The 16,754-nt window shown below is 34.7% G+C and overlaps 1 protein-coding gene across 2 annotated transcripts in view; it reads left to right on the forward strand.

Moving 5' to 3' along the window:
* Nucleotides 1–16,754, forward strand: part of AHCTF1 (AT-hook containing transcription factor 1) — an 83,250-nt gene that overhangs the window by 35,357 nt on the left and 31,139 nt on the right. For both annotated transcript variants that reach the window (XM_061160201.1, XM_061160200.1), the window contains exons 13-21: nt 3,729–3,819; nt 4,738–4,827; nt 5,494–5,634; nt 6,295–6,399; nt 7,276–7,369; nt 8,814–8,937; nt 9,094–9,150; nt 10,040–10,186; nt 10,738–10,925. In XM_061160201.1, coding sequence (XP_061016184.1) covers nt 3,729–3,819; nt 4,738–4,827; nt 5,494–5,634; nt 6,295–6,399; nt 7,276–7,369; nt 8,814–8,937; nt 9,094–9,150; nt 10,040–10,186; nt 10,738–10,925 — 1,037 coding nt within the window. The remainder of the gene's footprint in view (nt 1–3,728; nt 3,820–4,737; nt 4,828–5,493; nt 5,635–6,294; nt 6,400–7,275; nt 7,370–8,813; nt 8,938–9,093; nt 9,151–10,039; nt 10,187–10,737; nt 10,926–16,754) is intronic.

Genomic DNA, 16,754 nt, shown 5'->3' on the forward strand with positions numbered 1-16,754 from the left:
TTTTGATGGTTTGAGAACCACTGCTTTATAAAAACTGCTCTTATGAAAGCCTGTTAGTGAAGATTCCAGGTTTCTGCAAAACACAAGACAGTTACAGGAGTCAGACTTAGTCACCGGAAGCCAGGCTTAATTTCCCAATAGATGCATAAATAAAAATATTATAAAATCCACACAGTTTTTAGAGTCACAATACATTTTACCAGTCAGGGGACATTTTTAAACAGTGTTGTCTGATGACAACTTATAATTCACATTTTAACTTGGTATTTGCTGGAAGTAAACAAACCCCAGGTCGTTTTTCCTTGAGAAAGAGAAAATGTTTTAATAACTCTTTCCCCTCAAATAATGTTTGAATTAAGTTATTTAAATAATTGCAGAATGTAGCGTAATGAATTGTTAGGGAAGGAACCTTTTAAATATCAGATGAATTGTGAATATTGCTGCTGACGATTTACACCTGCAGTTGGAATTTAATACCTAATGTCATGAAAATAAGAGAAATAGTCAATCTATTATCAGGATTTTTTTTTTCCTTTCTCCCCTCCTCCCTTTTGTACTACTGTACTGAGCAAATATTGACCATGTCGTCATGTTCAGTCAACCCTCAGGACCCATGAGGGTTTGGTTCCTGCATGCCCATAGATACCAAAATTGAAGGATGCGCAATTAACTTACATAATAAGGCGTGGTATTTGCATATAACCTGTTCACACCTACCTGTGTACTTTAAATCATCCTTAAAGTACTTAATACAACATACATGCATGTCAGTAGTTGCTGGCACACATCAAATTCAAGTTTTGGTTTTTTAGAACTTTCTGTAATTTCTGCCCACCCCCAAATGTTTCCTGTCTGTAGTTGATGAGGAACTGACTGGACATCTAGGTCTGCGCACCCAGAGCCCATGCTCTGCAACAAGAGAAGCCACTGCAATGAGAAGCCCAAGTCCCGCAACTAGAGTAGCTCCCACTCGTGGCAATTAGAGAAAAACCCACGCAGCAACGAAGAACCCCGTAGCCAAATATAAATAAATAAGTTTTTTTAAATAAGAAAAAGTTAGCTGTAATTCAACCATTCAGCCATGTTAGCCAAATAGCATTTAATATCTTTTTGTGATTATTTTGAATCTGGTGATCCAATCCTTGGTTTCTTTCCACTTGCATAGATAAAACATGAATATTTCAATTTAGAAAATTGAAGTATGTGGAAGCATGCAAATATTGGCATTTTGTTGACTTTTTTCATGTATCTTTTTAAAACCTATCCCTAAAATAGACCAAATTGAGCTGAATTGTTTAGTAATGGCTACGTAGAGGTGAAACAAAAGAGGCGAGGAAGAGATTCCTTCAAAATGTTAGAGTGGTTACCATGGAGGATGGGAGGAGTGAGTGGAAGTTTCTTTTGATTGTAGCAGGAGACAGGGCTTCTGGGAAATACTGTCAGTCTAGACTTGGACCAGTTTCTGCAGTGTCTAGTTGGTAATTAGTTGTTAGTTGTACGTATGGTATGTGGACCTTCTGATATGTGTACTTTCCTGTATCTCTTTATCCTGCCATATACAATAAAAAAATGATAGCATGTATACATATATTTGTTATCAGGGTTTGTTCTGTCAATTACATATTGATAGGCTTTACTTTTTCTCTAATGGGGTTGTTTATGGCAATTCTTTATCAAATATGTAGATATTTATCCTGTCATAAATCTTACAGATAGTACCCCTTTTGTTTACTCTTCACTGTTTCATGATATCTCTTACCACATTCAAAGTAATATTTTTATAGTCAAATGCATTTTATAGCTCTGACTCTGGCTTAAAATTTAACATTTAACACCTTAATGTTTCTTTAAGGCTCTAACTCATTTTCTATGTGTCAAATAAAATAAAGGTTCAGTTGTTTTTCCCCCAGATTATTAGTCTAGCTCTGTTTTATCATTTGTGAAACAGGACCCAAAATATTTTTTTCTCATGCTACTGAAATATTGCCTTTATCTGATATTATATGTCCATATCAACTGGGTTCTATTTCTGGGCTTTTATCTTGTCTCATAAATCTAGTTATCTATTTCTATACCATTTTAATATGTTGCTTTGATACTTGGAAATGCAGCCTGGTTTTTTAATCTGTAATTTTTGGAAATTCATAGGCACTTACTCTTTTTATTAATTATAAGATGGTTTTATCCAGTATTCCTGTTGGAATTCTTTTGAGAATTTTATTATATTCACATGTTAATTCGGGGGAGAGTTGGCATTTGTATCTTTCCATTTATTTAGGGTTTATTTTTACATCTGTCATAAGAGTTAATGGTTATTTTCTAGTGAGTTTCTATTTTTATCCCTAAATATTTTATAGTATTTTTTATGAGTAGACCATTTTCCCCATATTCATTCAGAAATGGAGTTGATTTTTGTATATTCATTTGATGCTATTAATACTTGGCTAGATTAAAATCTCTTAGATTTTCAAAGCATGCAGTCATCAGCAAATATAGGCTTTCTGCACCCCTCCCGCCAGTTTATTACTTTATTTGCTCATGCCATTTGGTGGAACCTCTACAAATTATAGAAAAATAATGATACTACCAGACATCCTTGTTTTGTCCTTGATTTTAATGTAAATTGTTCTATTGAATCTCCATTTAGAATCATGCTGTAGTTTTGGTGTATCTTTATCATATTTTAGCTCTCTTTATTCCTTATCTATTTAACTCATCTATTTATTCCTGTGATTCCTTTTTAAAAAAATATTTGTTGTAATGAATGAAATTCATAGATTCTTAAAGTGTAAAATAAATTGTAAATAAAGTGTAATAAAACAACTTTGTTGAGATTTAATTCCTATAATTCAGTTCAGTGGATAGAGTTGTGCAAGTGTCACAACATTCAATTTCAGAATATTTTTATCACCTCTCTCCAAACCCCATACCAGTCAATTCCTTTTTCTCCTTTCTTCCAGTCTTTGGTGACCACTAATCTACTCTGTCTTTGTGGATTTATTTGCTCTAGACATATTGTGTGTGTGTCAGTCACTTCAGTTGTTTGTGTGTGCATGTTAGTCACTCCAGTTGTGTCCGACTCTTTGCAACCCCATGGACTGTAGCCTGCCAGGCTCTTCTGTCCGTGGGATTCTCCAGGCAAGAATATTGGAATGGGTTGCCACTGACGTTTTATATAAATAGAATCAAATAATATATGGCCTTTTGTGACTCACTTCTTTGACTTAGAACAATGTTTTCAAGATTTATCCATGTTACAGCACATATCAGAACTTCATCTCATTTTATGGCTGTGTAATATTCCACTGTATGATATACCACATTTTATTTATCCATTCTTCAGTTTCAGGGCATTTTGATTGTTTTCATTTTTTGGCTGTTAGAAATAATGCTTCGTATACAGTTTTTGTGTGGATGTTTGTTTTTCAGTTCTCTTGGGTGTATACCTAAGTGTGAAACTGCTGGGTCATATAACTTTATATTTAAGATTTTGAGAAACTACCAGACTGTTTTCCAAAGTGGCTGTCTCATTTTAACATTCCCATTAGCAGTGTATGAGGATTTTCTACACCATCACCAGTGCTTGTTGTTTATTTGTGTATAGCCCTCCTGGGGAATCAAAATGATTTTTAATCCTTTAAAATTTTGTGTTGTGAACTGGAACTTGATACCTCTGTCTCTGATCACATATCCTTTATTTTTTTTTTTTTTAAAAAAACATGGTTTAGGAAGAACAGTTAGAAGCTATATTGTCAGCAGCAATCCAGACAAGTTCTCTGGGACTTTTGACAGGGTGTATCAAAAGATGGATAACAGAAGGTAAGATTATGATTTTTAACAATTAAAAAATACATTGTAGTTTTAAAATTGTCAATCTACTGTTGGGGGGCGGTTAAGTTAACTTTATTTTGAGATGATTGTGGTTCACATGCAATTGTCTATTTCTATAATTTTGTCATTTCAAAAGTGTTCGTAAATGGAATCTGACAGTATGTAACCTTTTAGGGTTGACTCTTTATTACTCAAAAATTCTCTGGGGATTCAAGTTGTGTGTATTACTCTATTTACAAATAAACACTTCACACACACGCATTGTTTTTCTTTTGACCATTTGATCAGAATAAAGTTGAAGGCATCGTGCTTCTTTATTCAAAGTATTTCAATATGTTTCCTTCTAAGAACAAGGATATTCAATTAACAAAACACTTTGGAGTTATAAAAATCAGGAAAATTAATATTGATACATGCCATTATCTAATCTACAGATTCTATTGGAATATCATTAATTGCCCCACTAATGTCCTTTGTAACATTTTTAGGGAGAGGGAGTTCAGAATCCCATCCAGAATATATTTTGTATTTAGTTTTCATGTTGTTTTACTCGCTCATAATATTGTGTAATTCTTCTTAAGCATTTGTCTTTGAAGAAATTGACATTTTTAAAGAATATGGGCCTATTATTTTGTGGCCTGCCTCTCAGGTTGTATTTGTTGATATTTCCTCATGATTAGATTTAGATTTTACATTTTTCATAGCAGCATCATGTCAATTGACGCGCTCCCTAATGTGATGCCCTGAGCACAGATGCAGCCAGTTTGTCTCCACCAATATTGATGTTAACGCTGCTCACTTGGTTAGGGTGGTTTTTGTCAGGTTTCTTCACTGAAAAGTTTCTAGATTTTTTTTTTTGTAATTAGTAACCATTCTTCATTTTTCCCTTCCATATTTACAAATAAGAACAACCAAATTCTGCTGCTAATTTACGCTTTGTTCTTGAATGGACATGGAATAAAGTGGTTCTCACAAAAGAGGAATTTGACAGACTATGTAAGTATTATATAAAAAACTAATTTTGGTTTATGTTTTGAGTACATAACAATAAATTTTTAATTATTTTGAAGTTGCAAACTCTGAAGAAGCCCCAGAAAGAAACTATTTCATTTTATATTAGAGTGACAAAATTATTTTTTTGATCAAGATTTTGCAACAGATTGTTTAAATTGGCAACATGTTAGGCATATTCACATTAACAAGTTTCAGAATTATATCTTTTGATATAAAATGCACAAAAATGCATTTGTGAACTCAACCTTAAGCTTGAAATAAGAGGACAGCCAAGTCTACAATATATTATAGCAAGCATGCAATTATATTAATTTCAGTGTCTCACTTTTCCAAAGACTGGAGGTGGAAGAAAGAGTTCTTATAAAATAATGATCACACAGCAACATAGCACTGATTTCTAGTGAATCTGAAGTTGAATCTATATCACTTTTGTCTGTGCTCACCTCATTCTGCATTTTTTAAAAGTAGAATTTGTAGCTGTCCTTTCTATATTCCTTGAGGATATTTGTCATTTGAAGCTTGTCTTTTTAAATCTCATAACGTAGAGTAATTCTATGATTAAAGAAATTTGAGAGATTTAGCATTTATTATTTTAATTAAGTCAAGATTTAGTGTGTCAAAACTAACCTTGTCTTTTATTCTTGAAAGGTACACCGTTATTTGATGGTTCATGTCGTTTCATTGATCCACAGACTATACAGTCTCTCCAGCAGTGCCATTTACTTCTTAGCAATCTTAGTACAGTCTTAAGCTGTTTTGCAGCTGAGGCCCACGACATCACTGAGAGAGGTGTGCTCCTTGTCTTATGTAAATGAATATTTCATTGACTTTTGCTTCTTGACTTTGGGACAGAATATATTTCCTATGCATTAGATGGATTATTGGGCAAAGAGGCCATTATTTCTCAAATGCTTGCCCTTTTTTTTTCCAAATGAAAAGCTACAAATGTTATAAGATGAACCATGATTAAATAAGGTTGGGAAATTGGGGATTTAAGGATTGTTAAGGCATTTAAGGATTGTTATTAGTGGTAGAACTTCAGATTTTTTAATTATATTTAAGTTTTTATGCATAGAGTTGGTCTTCATCATTTTTCTCTTCTGGTTTTCCATTGAAACAAAACAGCTAGTTTCATATAAAGGCCTGATTTGAACAGCCTGTGTTAATGATACTGTACTAGCTTGTTTTAATGTATAAATCTGATTATTGAAATTAGCTAAATGGGAGCATAGCTAATATGGAAGCATATTTACTTAAAATGTCTATTTTAGTCAGTGAGTTAGTTTAGCATTTTGGAGATTATTTGTTCAAGCTAAATTTGTTTAAAAATACATGCATATTGTTTAAAATCACCAAGTAGTTACTGTTTTTGAAAACTGTAGAGTGCCTTGATTTTTCATTTGTGGTTGATAAATTGAAAACTAAACAACTGATTTCAATTCTTTACAGGTCTTACAGATTTAAGCAATAAGTATATGGTTACCCAGCTCATCTGTCAATATGCACAAGTGGTTCTTTGGTTCTCTCATTCTGGGCTTTTACCAGAGGGCTTAGGTAAAATATTTCCTTAATCTGTATATATTAATGGAAACATTCTTAAATCTTTATAATTTTGTTGTTCTATTGTTGGGGTTTCCTTTCTTCTACCACCTCTCTTGTGTTTTCTTTTATTCTTACCTTCTTTTCTTGTTTTCTCTTTGTACCTTCAGTGCTTCACCCCATGCCTGATATACAGATGTTGCGTGCATGTTTATTGGGTTGAAAAAAAGAATATTTGGCAAAACATGGCTTCTGAAGATGGGTTCAGTGATATCACCAGCTATAATTTAGATCCATAGAAGTATGAGTTTAAAGTCTAATTTTTCCATCTTTTTCTCTTCAAGGTTCTTTTAATATGGTTATTAACCAATACTTTTTGCCATCAGTTACTTACCCCGTTTTGTCTAAAAATTCATGCTAATACCAGGAATTAGAGAATTTGACTTTTACTACATTTGTGTAGAACAAAAGCCTCCAACTTCTTGTATTTCCAGGATTCACAGACTTACAAGTGTTTCTGCCACTGTGCATAATTACTGTTGATCTTATTCTTTCATAATTCTCTTAGATTTTTTATTTGAACAGATAGTGAATTTGCTTACTTTTAGATTATAATTTGTGCCTAAGGGAGTAAAATAATTTTCTAGAATAGTTTTTCCAGGGTCTTTAGCTGGCATCCTGTTGTTACAAGACTTTCTTGAGACACTCAGTTTTCTCATTTATGCATCTGTTAATAAAGGGGTGTGCAGTGTTCTTTTATTACTTTAAGAAGCCTGCAATTTAAAGAACATTATAAAATTGTAGTAAAATATCAATTATGTAACCTTAAGTTTATGGGGAGTGTTTTGGAAATATTACTAGCTTTTCTTCCAACTCTTATAAAACATCTAGATGATGCTGTGCAGTTGTCAAGGTTATGCTACAACTACCCCGTAATTCAGAATTACTACACCAGTCGTCGACAGAAGTGTGAGCGTTCATCAAGGTATAGTACATCCAGAGCCTTCAAAAACCATTTTAGAAGTTACCTGTATAAGAAATCAAAGCTTTCTCAGAATAGAATTCATTATGTTATAAAAAAAAAAAGATTAAAGGGGTGGCATTCTCAGTAAAGTATATGAATTTGTCACCAGCATGACCTACTGTTTACATCTTTATTTTGGAATTTGAATATAGCTATTTATTATTTCTAAATCTGTTAACCACATGATTGATTTATTGGAGGAGATTCTATAAGTATACATTTTTTCCTGAGAATTCTTATTCAGAAGAAAACTTGAAGCAACTGTTATTAAAGCCGAAAATATATCATGTTAGTTATTTTACGTTCTTTCCATTAACATTTGTATTTCAGCACTTCATTTTTTTCTTTATTGCCTTTATCTCTCTTTTCTTTAAGTATAAACTCCCCCTTCCCCTTAAATACATATGTAGTTGGGTCCTTTGAAATAAAGATATAAAAGTAATAAAAGAAAAAAGAGTAATGTTTTACAGCCTTGATTCTACCTTGGAGTTATAAATAGCCTTCTTCCTCAAGTTGGAATGACAGAATTGTAGAGTGGCTTATAACATTTAGAGCAATTATTCACAAACCTTGATTTCAGGTTTGTTGTCAGAATCACTTGGAAACCTGTACAAAGTTATGCATAGTTAGAGGATCCAGAATCTAATCTAGGATTAGATTAGAATAACTAATAACTAATCTAGGATAGTGAGCATGGACTTGGGAAATGTATAAGGTGTATTTAAAATTTCTAGATCTGTTATTTCCTAAGTGTATGACCTTGAGCAGGTTGGATAAACTTTCTAATCCTATTTGTCACAAATTATAAAGTCGATATAAAGTAAATAAAAAGATGAAATAAAATATATGCAAGGCACTTCTTTCAATGCCTTATTCAAGAAAATTTCATCCAATAAGTAGTAAGTGCTACTGTTGTTATTAATATTAGATGAGCAAACAGACAAGGTCAGTATCTGCTTACCACCCATGTGTGTTCAATAATATATAATAATATGTATTAGGAGGGAATTAATGAGGTTTAAAAACTAGTCCAGGTGATAAAACTGAAAGTGAAACTTTTTGACTTTGAACTGCAGTATTACTTTCTCTATACTGAGATGTCATGCCCTTTGGTAATTTGCTCAAAATAGTAAAAAGTAAACATCATTTTGCTGACTAGACCACTTTCTCCCCTGGAACCTGACCTTCACTAACCAACTTGGCTAATAACCAAACTTGAGGCTTCTTCAGGGTTTATCTGACTACCTTTACTTGATGTCTGGATTTCTCATGATGGGATCCTGTCCTCAAAGTTCTTCTGCCTTTGATAGTTGAGATTGTTACTTTTAAGAGTTTGGTGCTGGTTGTTCTGATAATAATTAATTAGCACTAATGCTCAATATCCTTAATGTTGCCCTTATTGCAGAGGGAAGTGGAACCCTGATTGCTTGATGATTGATGGAATGATTTCTCAGTTAGGAGATCGAGTAGAGAAGTTGTGGAAACGGGATGAAGGAGGCACAGGAAAATATCCTCCTACTAGTCTACATGTAGGTTTGCAATAACATGATATCATTTAGTCTCAAAAGTTGGGCTGGGAGAGGGAGGAATGCTTAATTGGATTTTTCATACCTGGCATGGGCTTGGGAAAAACAGGGAGCATAAATGAATGAATATGTAAAATGCACTAAATTTTTTTTTAATAGGCATTACTTGACATATACCTACTAGACAACATTACTGAAGCAAGCAAGCATTCTGTTGTATCCTTTAAAATTTTATCAAGTAATTCACATATTACCAAAATCATACAGTGTCAGAGTAGTAGGACCCTTATGCATCTAATCCAATCTCAGTTTCACATTTGAATTTGTTTTAAAGAAAAGATTCTTAATCCAGGACCTGTTGGTTGGATTCAGATGGTCTGTTGTTAACCTTGAAACTATGCAAAATTTTTATGTTTATTTTTCTAGAGATACAGTTCTTGGCTTTCATCAGACTCAGATGTGTCCAAGACATTCCTGAAGTTAAAGACAGCTCTAGAACATTGCTAGCAAGTGGTCATTCTCTATGAGATTTTATGTGCTGGATGGGAATGCATTAATTAATGTATTAGCTTAAATTACCTAGGCCTTGTGGTCTCTTAAATAAGATTTTTGTACTAATGTCTATTTCTTAGTCAAAATGCATAGTTTTATTCATAATTTATAAAATAAATAATGTGTTTGGTTAAACTGCCAGGGTTTGCTGGATAACTGGAATTTCATCTTTGGCTTTGTTTCTTAAATTTGTTAATCTGCTAACTTCATGAAGAAAGTATGCTTTAGTTCATCTCCTGGTGCCTGTGTGCTAAGTTGCTTCAGTCGTGTGTGACCCTATGAACTGCAGCCCACCAGGCTCCTCTGTCCATGGGGATTCTCTAGGCAAGAATAGTGGAGAGGGCTGCCATTTCTTCCTCCAGGGGACAAAGTACCTTTGTGGTGGTACTTAATAGAGAATGAATGAAGTTGGTTGTGGGGCTGGCTGTACCCACATTTAATAAAACTGTCTTAAGCCTTTTTTTCTGATATCTTCTGTTGTTACCTATTGCAGATATATATGTAGGAGTTTTCCTTTTTGTTTATTGTCCTTAATCCTCTTTTTTTTTTAAAGACTATTTATTTGCTACTTGATATTATGTATTCCTTTCCAAACAAAACGGATACTTCCATTGAATCATTTCCAACTGCCTTTGCCATTTCTTGGGGCCAGGTTAAACTTATTCAAGGGTTTTGGCTAATAGATCATAATGACTATGAGGTAAGTCTGTATAGTTCATTTAGAATGTTAAGCTTTTGTAAACTATTAGAATTTTAGGAAAAATACATTTAATATTAAAGATATGACACAGTCTACCTCCAGAGGTATTTTAAGGATTGAGTTTAATCAGTACCTTTACCAAGCACCATTTCAAGCAATAAGAATATACAAAGATAAAATAGTTTGGAACCCCAAGAGCCTTATTGTCTAAAGAAGGAAACATACAAACAATTACCAGTAGTGCAAACATAGTGATTTTTATGTTACAGATATATTTGGTGTGTTGGGTGAACCAGAGAAGCCAGAATTTGACATTGATTTATGAAATTGGTGATGGAAAGATTTTATATACTCACTTGACAAGATCTCAAAAGTATGAGGCTTTTGATAAGGCTTTTACTTAAAATATACAGTAGATTAAAGTAGATATTTTCAAATATATTTAAACTGGTTTTACTTTAATTTGCGTGGGTTTAGTATATTGCCTTTTTTTTTTTTCAAAGTGCAAAGCATTATATTTAATTTACCAATTTTTATTGTCATTTTTGCAGAGTGGTTTGGATCTTCTGTTTCACCCAGCTACCGCAAAACCTGTGTCATGGCAACATTCAAAGATTATTGAAGCCTTCATGAGTCAGGGTGAGCACAGACAAGCCCTCAGATATATTCAGACAATGAAGCCAACAGTGTCCAGTGGTAGAGATGTTATCCTTCACCTCACTGTTTTGCTTTTTAATAGGTAAGTACCTATTTTGACAGTACAGTCGAACTCTTGGCCATGTATTAATAAAGTGGAACTGATGAAATAGAGTAATATATATTTTGATTTGGTTGCATTGCACAGTATTCTTCATCTTTCATCATTGAGAAGAATGTAAAGCACCGTTTACCTAGAATAAGATGAATAAAAGAAGAAATGAGTAAAAGGGGAATTAGACTGAGGTTTAAAAATTATGTCGGTTTCTACCTGGCAGTATTGACAGTTTTCTACGTGGACAGTTGAGGTTTGATTATGCTGAGGAGCAGCCAGAAATAGAGAAAGAATGAAGTTTATGCTAAGTTGATAAATTATATTCTTTGACGGTATATTCCAGTGATGGTACTCTTGATATTTTTGTTAGTCTTGCTTGGGTGTTGCAGTTCTTTAATTTTGTTGTTGCATTATAGCAGTACCCAGTTGCTATAATAGTTATATTTGTCATGTATATACTAACTGATGATTAAATGGCATGATTGGAAATACAGTGGTCTGGTTATTGGGTTTTCTTAATACCTAAGTAGTTGGGAAACTTGTTTGGGACTGGAATTTCTTAGATTGTAACTATATTTATTTAATTCATACTGGTTTTTTGTTGAATCTTATTGGTTGAGTCATTTTATATTTTCTTTATATATTTAAAAATTGGCCACTTTATTCACCCCAGATTGTCATTTATGAATTACAGCTCTGAGGAGAGAGGATTGAATCTTTACATTTCAGACAGATCTGCAATTTAATAATAGACTTGTTAGACATTGAAACTTACATTGTCCTCAAAAGTAATGAACTGCTAAAATATTTGTTGAAATAATTTTGGTTAGCAAAAGTATTTGGCTCAGCTGAATAAATCAAGAATGAATATAAGAACAAAAAGTTAAAGAAGCTAAAGAACATAAATATTTGATAAATGGGTTAAAGAGTTCTAGTACTTGATAATGTTTACAATAATGCAGCCTTTATATAATGTAGTTTCAAAATTGTATTTCTCAAGTACAGTAAAGTCTCGGTTATCTAGTCTCCAGAAAAATAGCATCATTAAGTGTCCTTTACAGTAAGTGCAAAAGTTAAAACAGGACCACTCAGAATGCCATTTGTGAGATAGCATGTTTTCAAATTCAATAAATGTTTAAAATAATTACTGAGGTGTTTGGTTTTCTAGCTGTTGTGTGAATTTATATTAATAATGATACTGCTTATTAATTAATCTACATTTTAAAATGAGAATATTGGAATAATTACTGATTGTAACAGTTGACGGTCTTTAGACTCAGATAGATCTGAATTTATACCTGAACTCTGCTACATTCTGAAATATGATCAGAAGCAGTTAAATTGTCCTTTCTGAACCCAGGTTTCCTCCTGGGTTAATAATGACCGCTTTGCAACATTTTGAGGTTTAGTTAAATGGCATGAGCACTATTACAGTTGCAAGTAGTAAATCATTAGTAAATGGTGGTGAAAGTGAAGGTTGCTCAGTTGTGTCTGACTCTTTGCAACCTCATGGACTGTAGCCCGGCAGGCTCCTCTGTCCATGGAAGGAGCCTGAAGGACTCTCCAGGCAAGAATACTGGAGTGGGTAGCCTTTCCCTTCTCTAGGGGATCTTCCTAACCCACGGATCGAACTTCGGTCTCCCGCATTGCAGGTGGATTCTTTATGGTCTGAGCCGCCAGGGAAGGCCCAGTAAAGGCTGGTAGATGGAGCCTTCTTGAATTAACCATCATTGCATCATTTGTTTAACTTTCTGGCCTAACTCCTGCCTATATCCTCTACCACCTCTTCTTTATTAAGACCATATTTCTCTTTCTGTGAAATCTTTCTGCTGGTAGCTTTTCAGTTATATGAGCTTCCTTTATGGACATACCATCACAGTTAGGGCAAATAGGTTTACCTAAAAGTAATCGTAATGCACAGTACACGATAGCCTCAAAGTAACAGTTTTGATTTTCAGCTCTTAACATCACATATTCGGTCTTAGTAAAATAGAAGTACAATAGAACTGGAAAACCTTTTTGTTTAGGCGTAATCATTATCTTTATTCTTTCCACTTTCTGTGGGTTTCATTCTGCCGTACTTTTTAACTCAAGTTGGTTTCTCATTTTCAACCTTTGATCTTTACTAACATAAAAATATAAATCTGAATGTTCTGCGTATTACTTTGGCATCATCCCATAATTTTTATTATTTTTTTCTAAGTATTTTTAATTTTCATTGTGATTTTTTAATTTCCTTATTAATTACTTAGAACCTTTAATATACAAATACGGGTTTAAAAAATTCTTTTCTCTCTTAATTGCATTGTGACTGCATAATATGATCTACACATGGACATCAGATGCCAACACCAAAATCAGATTGATTATATTCTTTGCAGCCAAAGATGGAGAAGCTCTATACAGTCAGCAAAACCAAGACCGGGAGCCGACTGTGGCTCAGATCATGAACTCCTTATTCATTGCCAAATTCAGACTTAAATTGAACAAAGGGGGGGGAGACCACTAGATCATTCAGGTATGACCTAAATCAAATCCCCTTATTATTATACAGTGGAAGTGACAAATAGATTTAAGGGACTAGATCTGATAGAGTGCCTGATGAACTATGGATGGAGGTTCGTGACATTGTACAGGAGATAGAGAGCAAGACCATCCCCAAGAAAAAGAAATGCAAAAAAGCAAAATGGCTGTCTGAGGAGGCCTTACAAATAACTGTGAAAGGAAGAGAAGCCAAAAGCAAAGGAGAAAAGGAAAGATATGCTCATTTGAATGCAGAGTTCCAAAGAATAGCAAGGAGAGATAAGAAAGCCTTCCTCAGCGATCAGTGCAAAGAAATAGAGAAAAACAATGGAATGGGAAAGACTAGAGATCTCGTCAAGAAAACTAGAGATACCAAGGGAGCACTTCATGCAAAGATGGGCTCCAATAAAGGACAGAAACAGTATGGACCTAACAGAAGCAGAAGATATTAAGAAGAGGTGGCAAGAATACACAGAAGAACTGTACAAAAAAGATCTTCATGACCCAGTTAATCACGATGGTGTGATCACTCACCTAGAGCCAGATATCCTGGAATGTGAAGTCAAGTGGGCCTTACGAAGCATCACTACAAACAAAGCTAGTGGAGGTGATGGAATTCCAGTTGAGCTATTTCAAATCCTAAAAGATAATGCTATGAAAGTGCTTCACTCAATATGCCAGCAAATTTGGAACACTTGGCAGTGGCGACAGGACTGGAAAAGGTCAGTTTTCATGGAAATGCCAAAGAATGCTCAAACAACTGCAAAATTGCACTCATTTCACATGCTAGCAAAGTAATGCTCAAAATTCTCCAAGACAGGCTTCAGCAATACGTGAACTGTGAACTTCCAGATGTTCAAGCTGGTTTTAGAAAAGGCAGAGGAATCAGAGATCAAATTGCCAACATCCTCTGGATCATCGAAAAAGTGAGAGAGTTCCAGAAAAACATCAATTTCTGCTTTATTGACTATGCCAAAGCCTTTGACTGTGTGGATCACAATAAACTGTGGAAAATTCTGAAAGAGATGGGAATACCAAACCACCTGACCTGCCTCTTGAGAAATTTTATGCCCGTCAGGAAGCAACAGTTAGACCTGGACATGGAACAACAGGCTGGTTCCAAATAGGAAAAGGAGTACGTCAAGGCTATATATTGTCACCCTGCTTGTTTAACTTATATGCAGAGTACATCATGAGAAATGCTGGGCTGGATGAGGCACAAACTGGAATCAAGATTGCCTGGAGAAATATCAATAACCTCAGATATGCAGATGACACCACCCTTATGGCAGAAAGTGAAGAACTAAAGAGCCTCTTGATGAAGGTGAAAGAGGAGAGTGGGAAAGGTGGCTTAAAACTCAACATTGAGAAAACTAAGATCATGGCATCCGGTCGCATCACTTCATGGCAAATAGATGAGGAAACAATGGAAATAGTGGTAGACTTTATTTTGGGGGGCTCCAAAGTCACTGCAGATGGTGACTGCAGCCATGAAGGAAAAAGATGCTTGCTCTTTGGAAGAAAAGTTATGACCAACCTAGACAGCATATTAAAAAGCAAAGGCATTACTTTGCCAACAAAGGTCCATCTAGTCAAAGCTATGGTTTTTCCAGTAGTCATGTATGAATGTGAGCATTAGACTATAAAGAAATCTGAGCACCAAGGAATTGATGCTTTTGAACTATGGTATTAGAGAAGATTTGAGGGTCCCTTGGACTGCAGGGAGATCCAACCAGTCAATCCTAAAAGGAAATCAGTCCAGAATACCCATTGAAAGGACTGATGCTGAAACTCAAACTCCAATACTTTGGCCACCTGATGCAAAGAACTGACTCATTGGAAGAGACCTTGATGCTGGGAAAGATTGAAGGCAGGAGAAGAAGTGGACAACAGAGGACTAGATGGTTAGATGGCATTACTGACTCAATAGACATGAGTTTGAGCAAGCTCTGGGAATTGGTGATGGATAGGGAAGCCTGGCGTGCTGCTGTCCATGGGGTCGCAAAGAGTCGGACATGACTGAGTGACTGAACTCAAGTGACTGAAGGAAGGTTTGCTGGACTTCTTGGTGGTTTAGTGGTTAAGACTCCTCACTTCTACGACAGGGAGTTAGCTTCAATCCCTAGTTGGGAAACTAAGATCCTGCATGCCTTGCAGCGCACCCAAAAAATAAACGAAAACAAATGAAACAAACGTTTGCATGTTGCCTCCTGTAGTACATATACGTCTATTCCTTGTAATACTGCTAACTTTTTGTATTTTGAATACAGTATTAGGTACATAAGAGTTTAAAATTGGTATTTTTTAATGACTTTAACTTCTTATTGTAGAATAACGAGTAATTGTTAATATAGCTACAACAACTTTCTGTTATTTATGATTCATCTTTTCCTAATATTTTAACTTGTACACTAATGACTGGAAATTAGTAGTTGCTTGTTTACATTTCTGAATTTTTTTTTTTTCATTGTGATCTCCATGATCCATTTCAAAAGACTTTATATTTGATTTATCATTTTTAGAGCCTGTCACAGGAGTGTTGCTAAGGCTGTCTTCTTGCTGTCTTGCCAAGAACCCCCATACATTTCTTAACTTTACTGTTAGCATGCTAGTTTTAGCCTTTTATCAATTGAAGTGATTTTCTTACTGCTTTTGTTGGCATCATGCCTTCCTGCCATGGGGAGCAGGAGAGTAGTGGGCATATGCGAGTTACTTGTTTTAAAATTTATGTTTAAGTGTTGGCCCAAAATAGAGCATCAGTTTCTTGAAGTTGGAGGTAACTATGCCTTCTCCTGCTGTGGGAGAAACTGAGAAAAATACACTATCATTTGTCTTTTGCTTTCAGGTATGCTTACTGTTATTAGATTAGTTTTTGATAAGTCATAAATAAATTAATCTTATTAATATATCTGCTCACTGGGAGTGGATATCATACTTTAAAGTGGAAAACTTGAAACATATCCAGGGACTTCTCTGATGGTCCAGTGGTTAAAAAATCTGCCTTGTAGTGCAGGGGACATGGGTTTGATCCTTGATAGGGGAGTAAAGATCCCACATGCATCAGAGCAACTAACCCCTTGGGCGGCAACTAGAGAATCTGTGAGCTGTGAAGATCTCACATGACACAGGGAAGCTCCTGTGTGCTGTAACTAAGACCTAATGCAGCCAAATAAGTATATATATGTGTGTGTGTGTGGTTTATATATATATACACACACATTATATATAGCATATATAAAATATTTTATATATGTGCGACCGCATGGACTGTAGCCTGTCAGGCTCCTCTGTCCA

This window comes from Dama dama, chromosome 14 (genome assembly GCF_033118175.1).
Source record: "Dama dama isolate Ldn47 chromosome 14, ASM3311817v1, whole genome shotgun sequence".
NCBI lineage: Eukaryota > Metazoa > Chordata > Mammalia > Artiodactyla > Cervidae > Dama > Dama dama.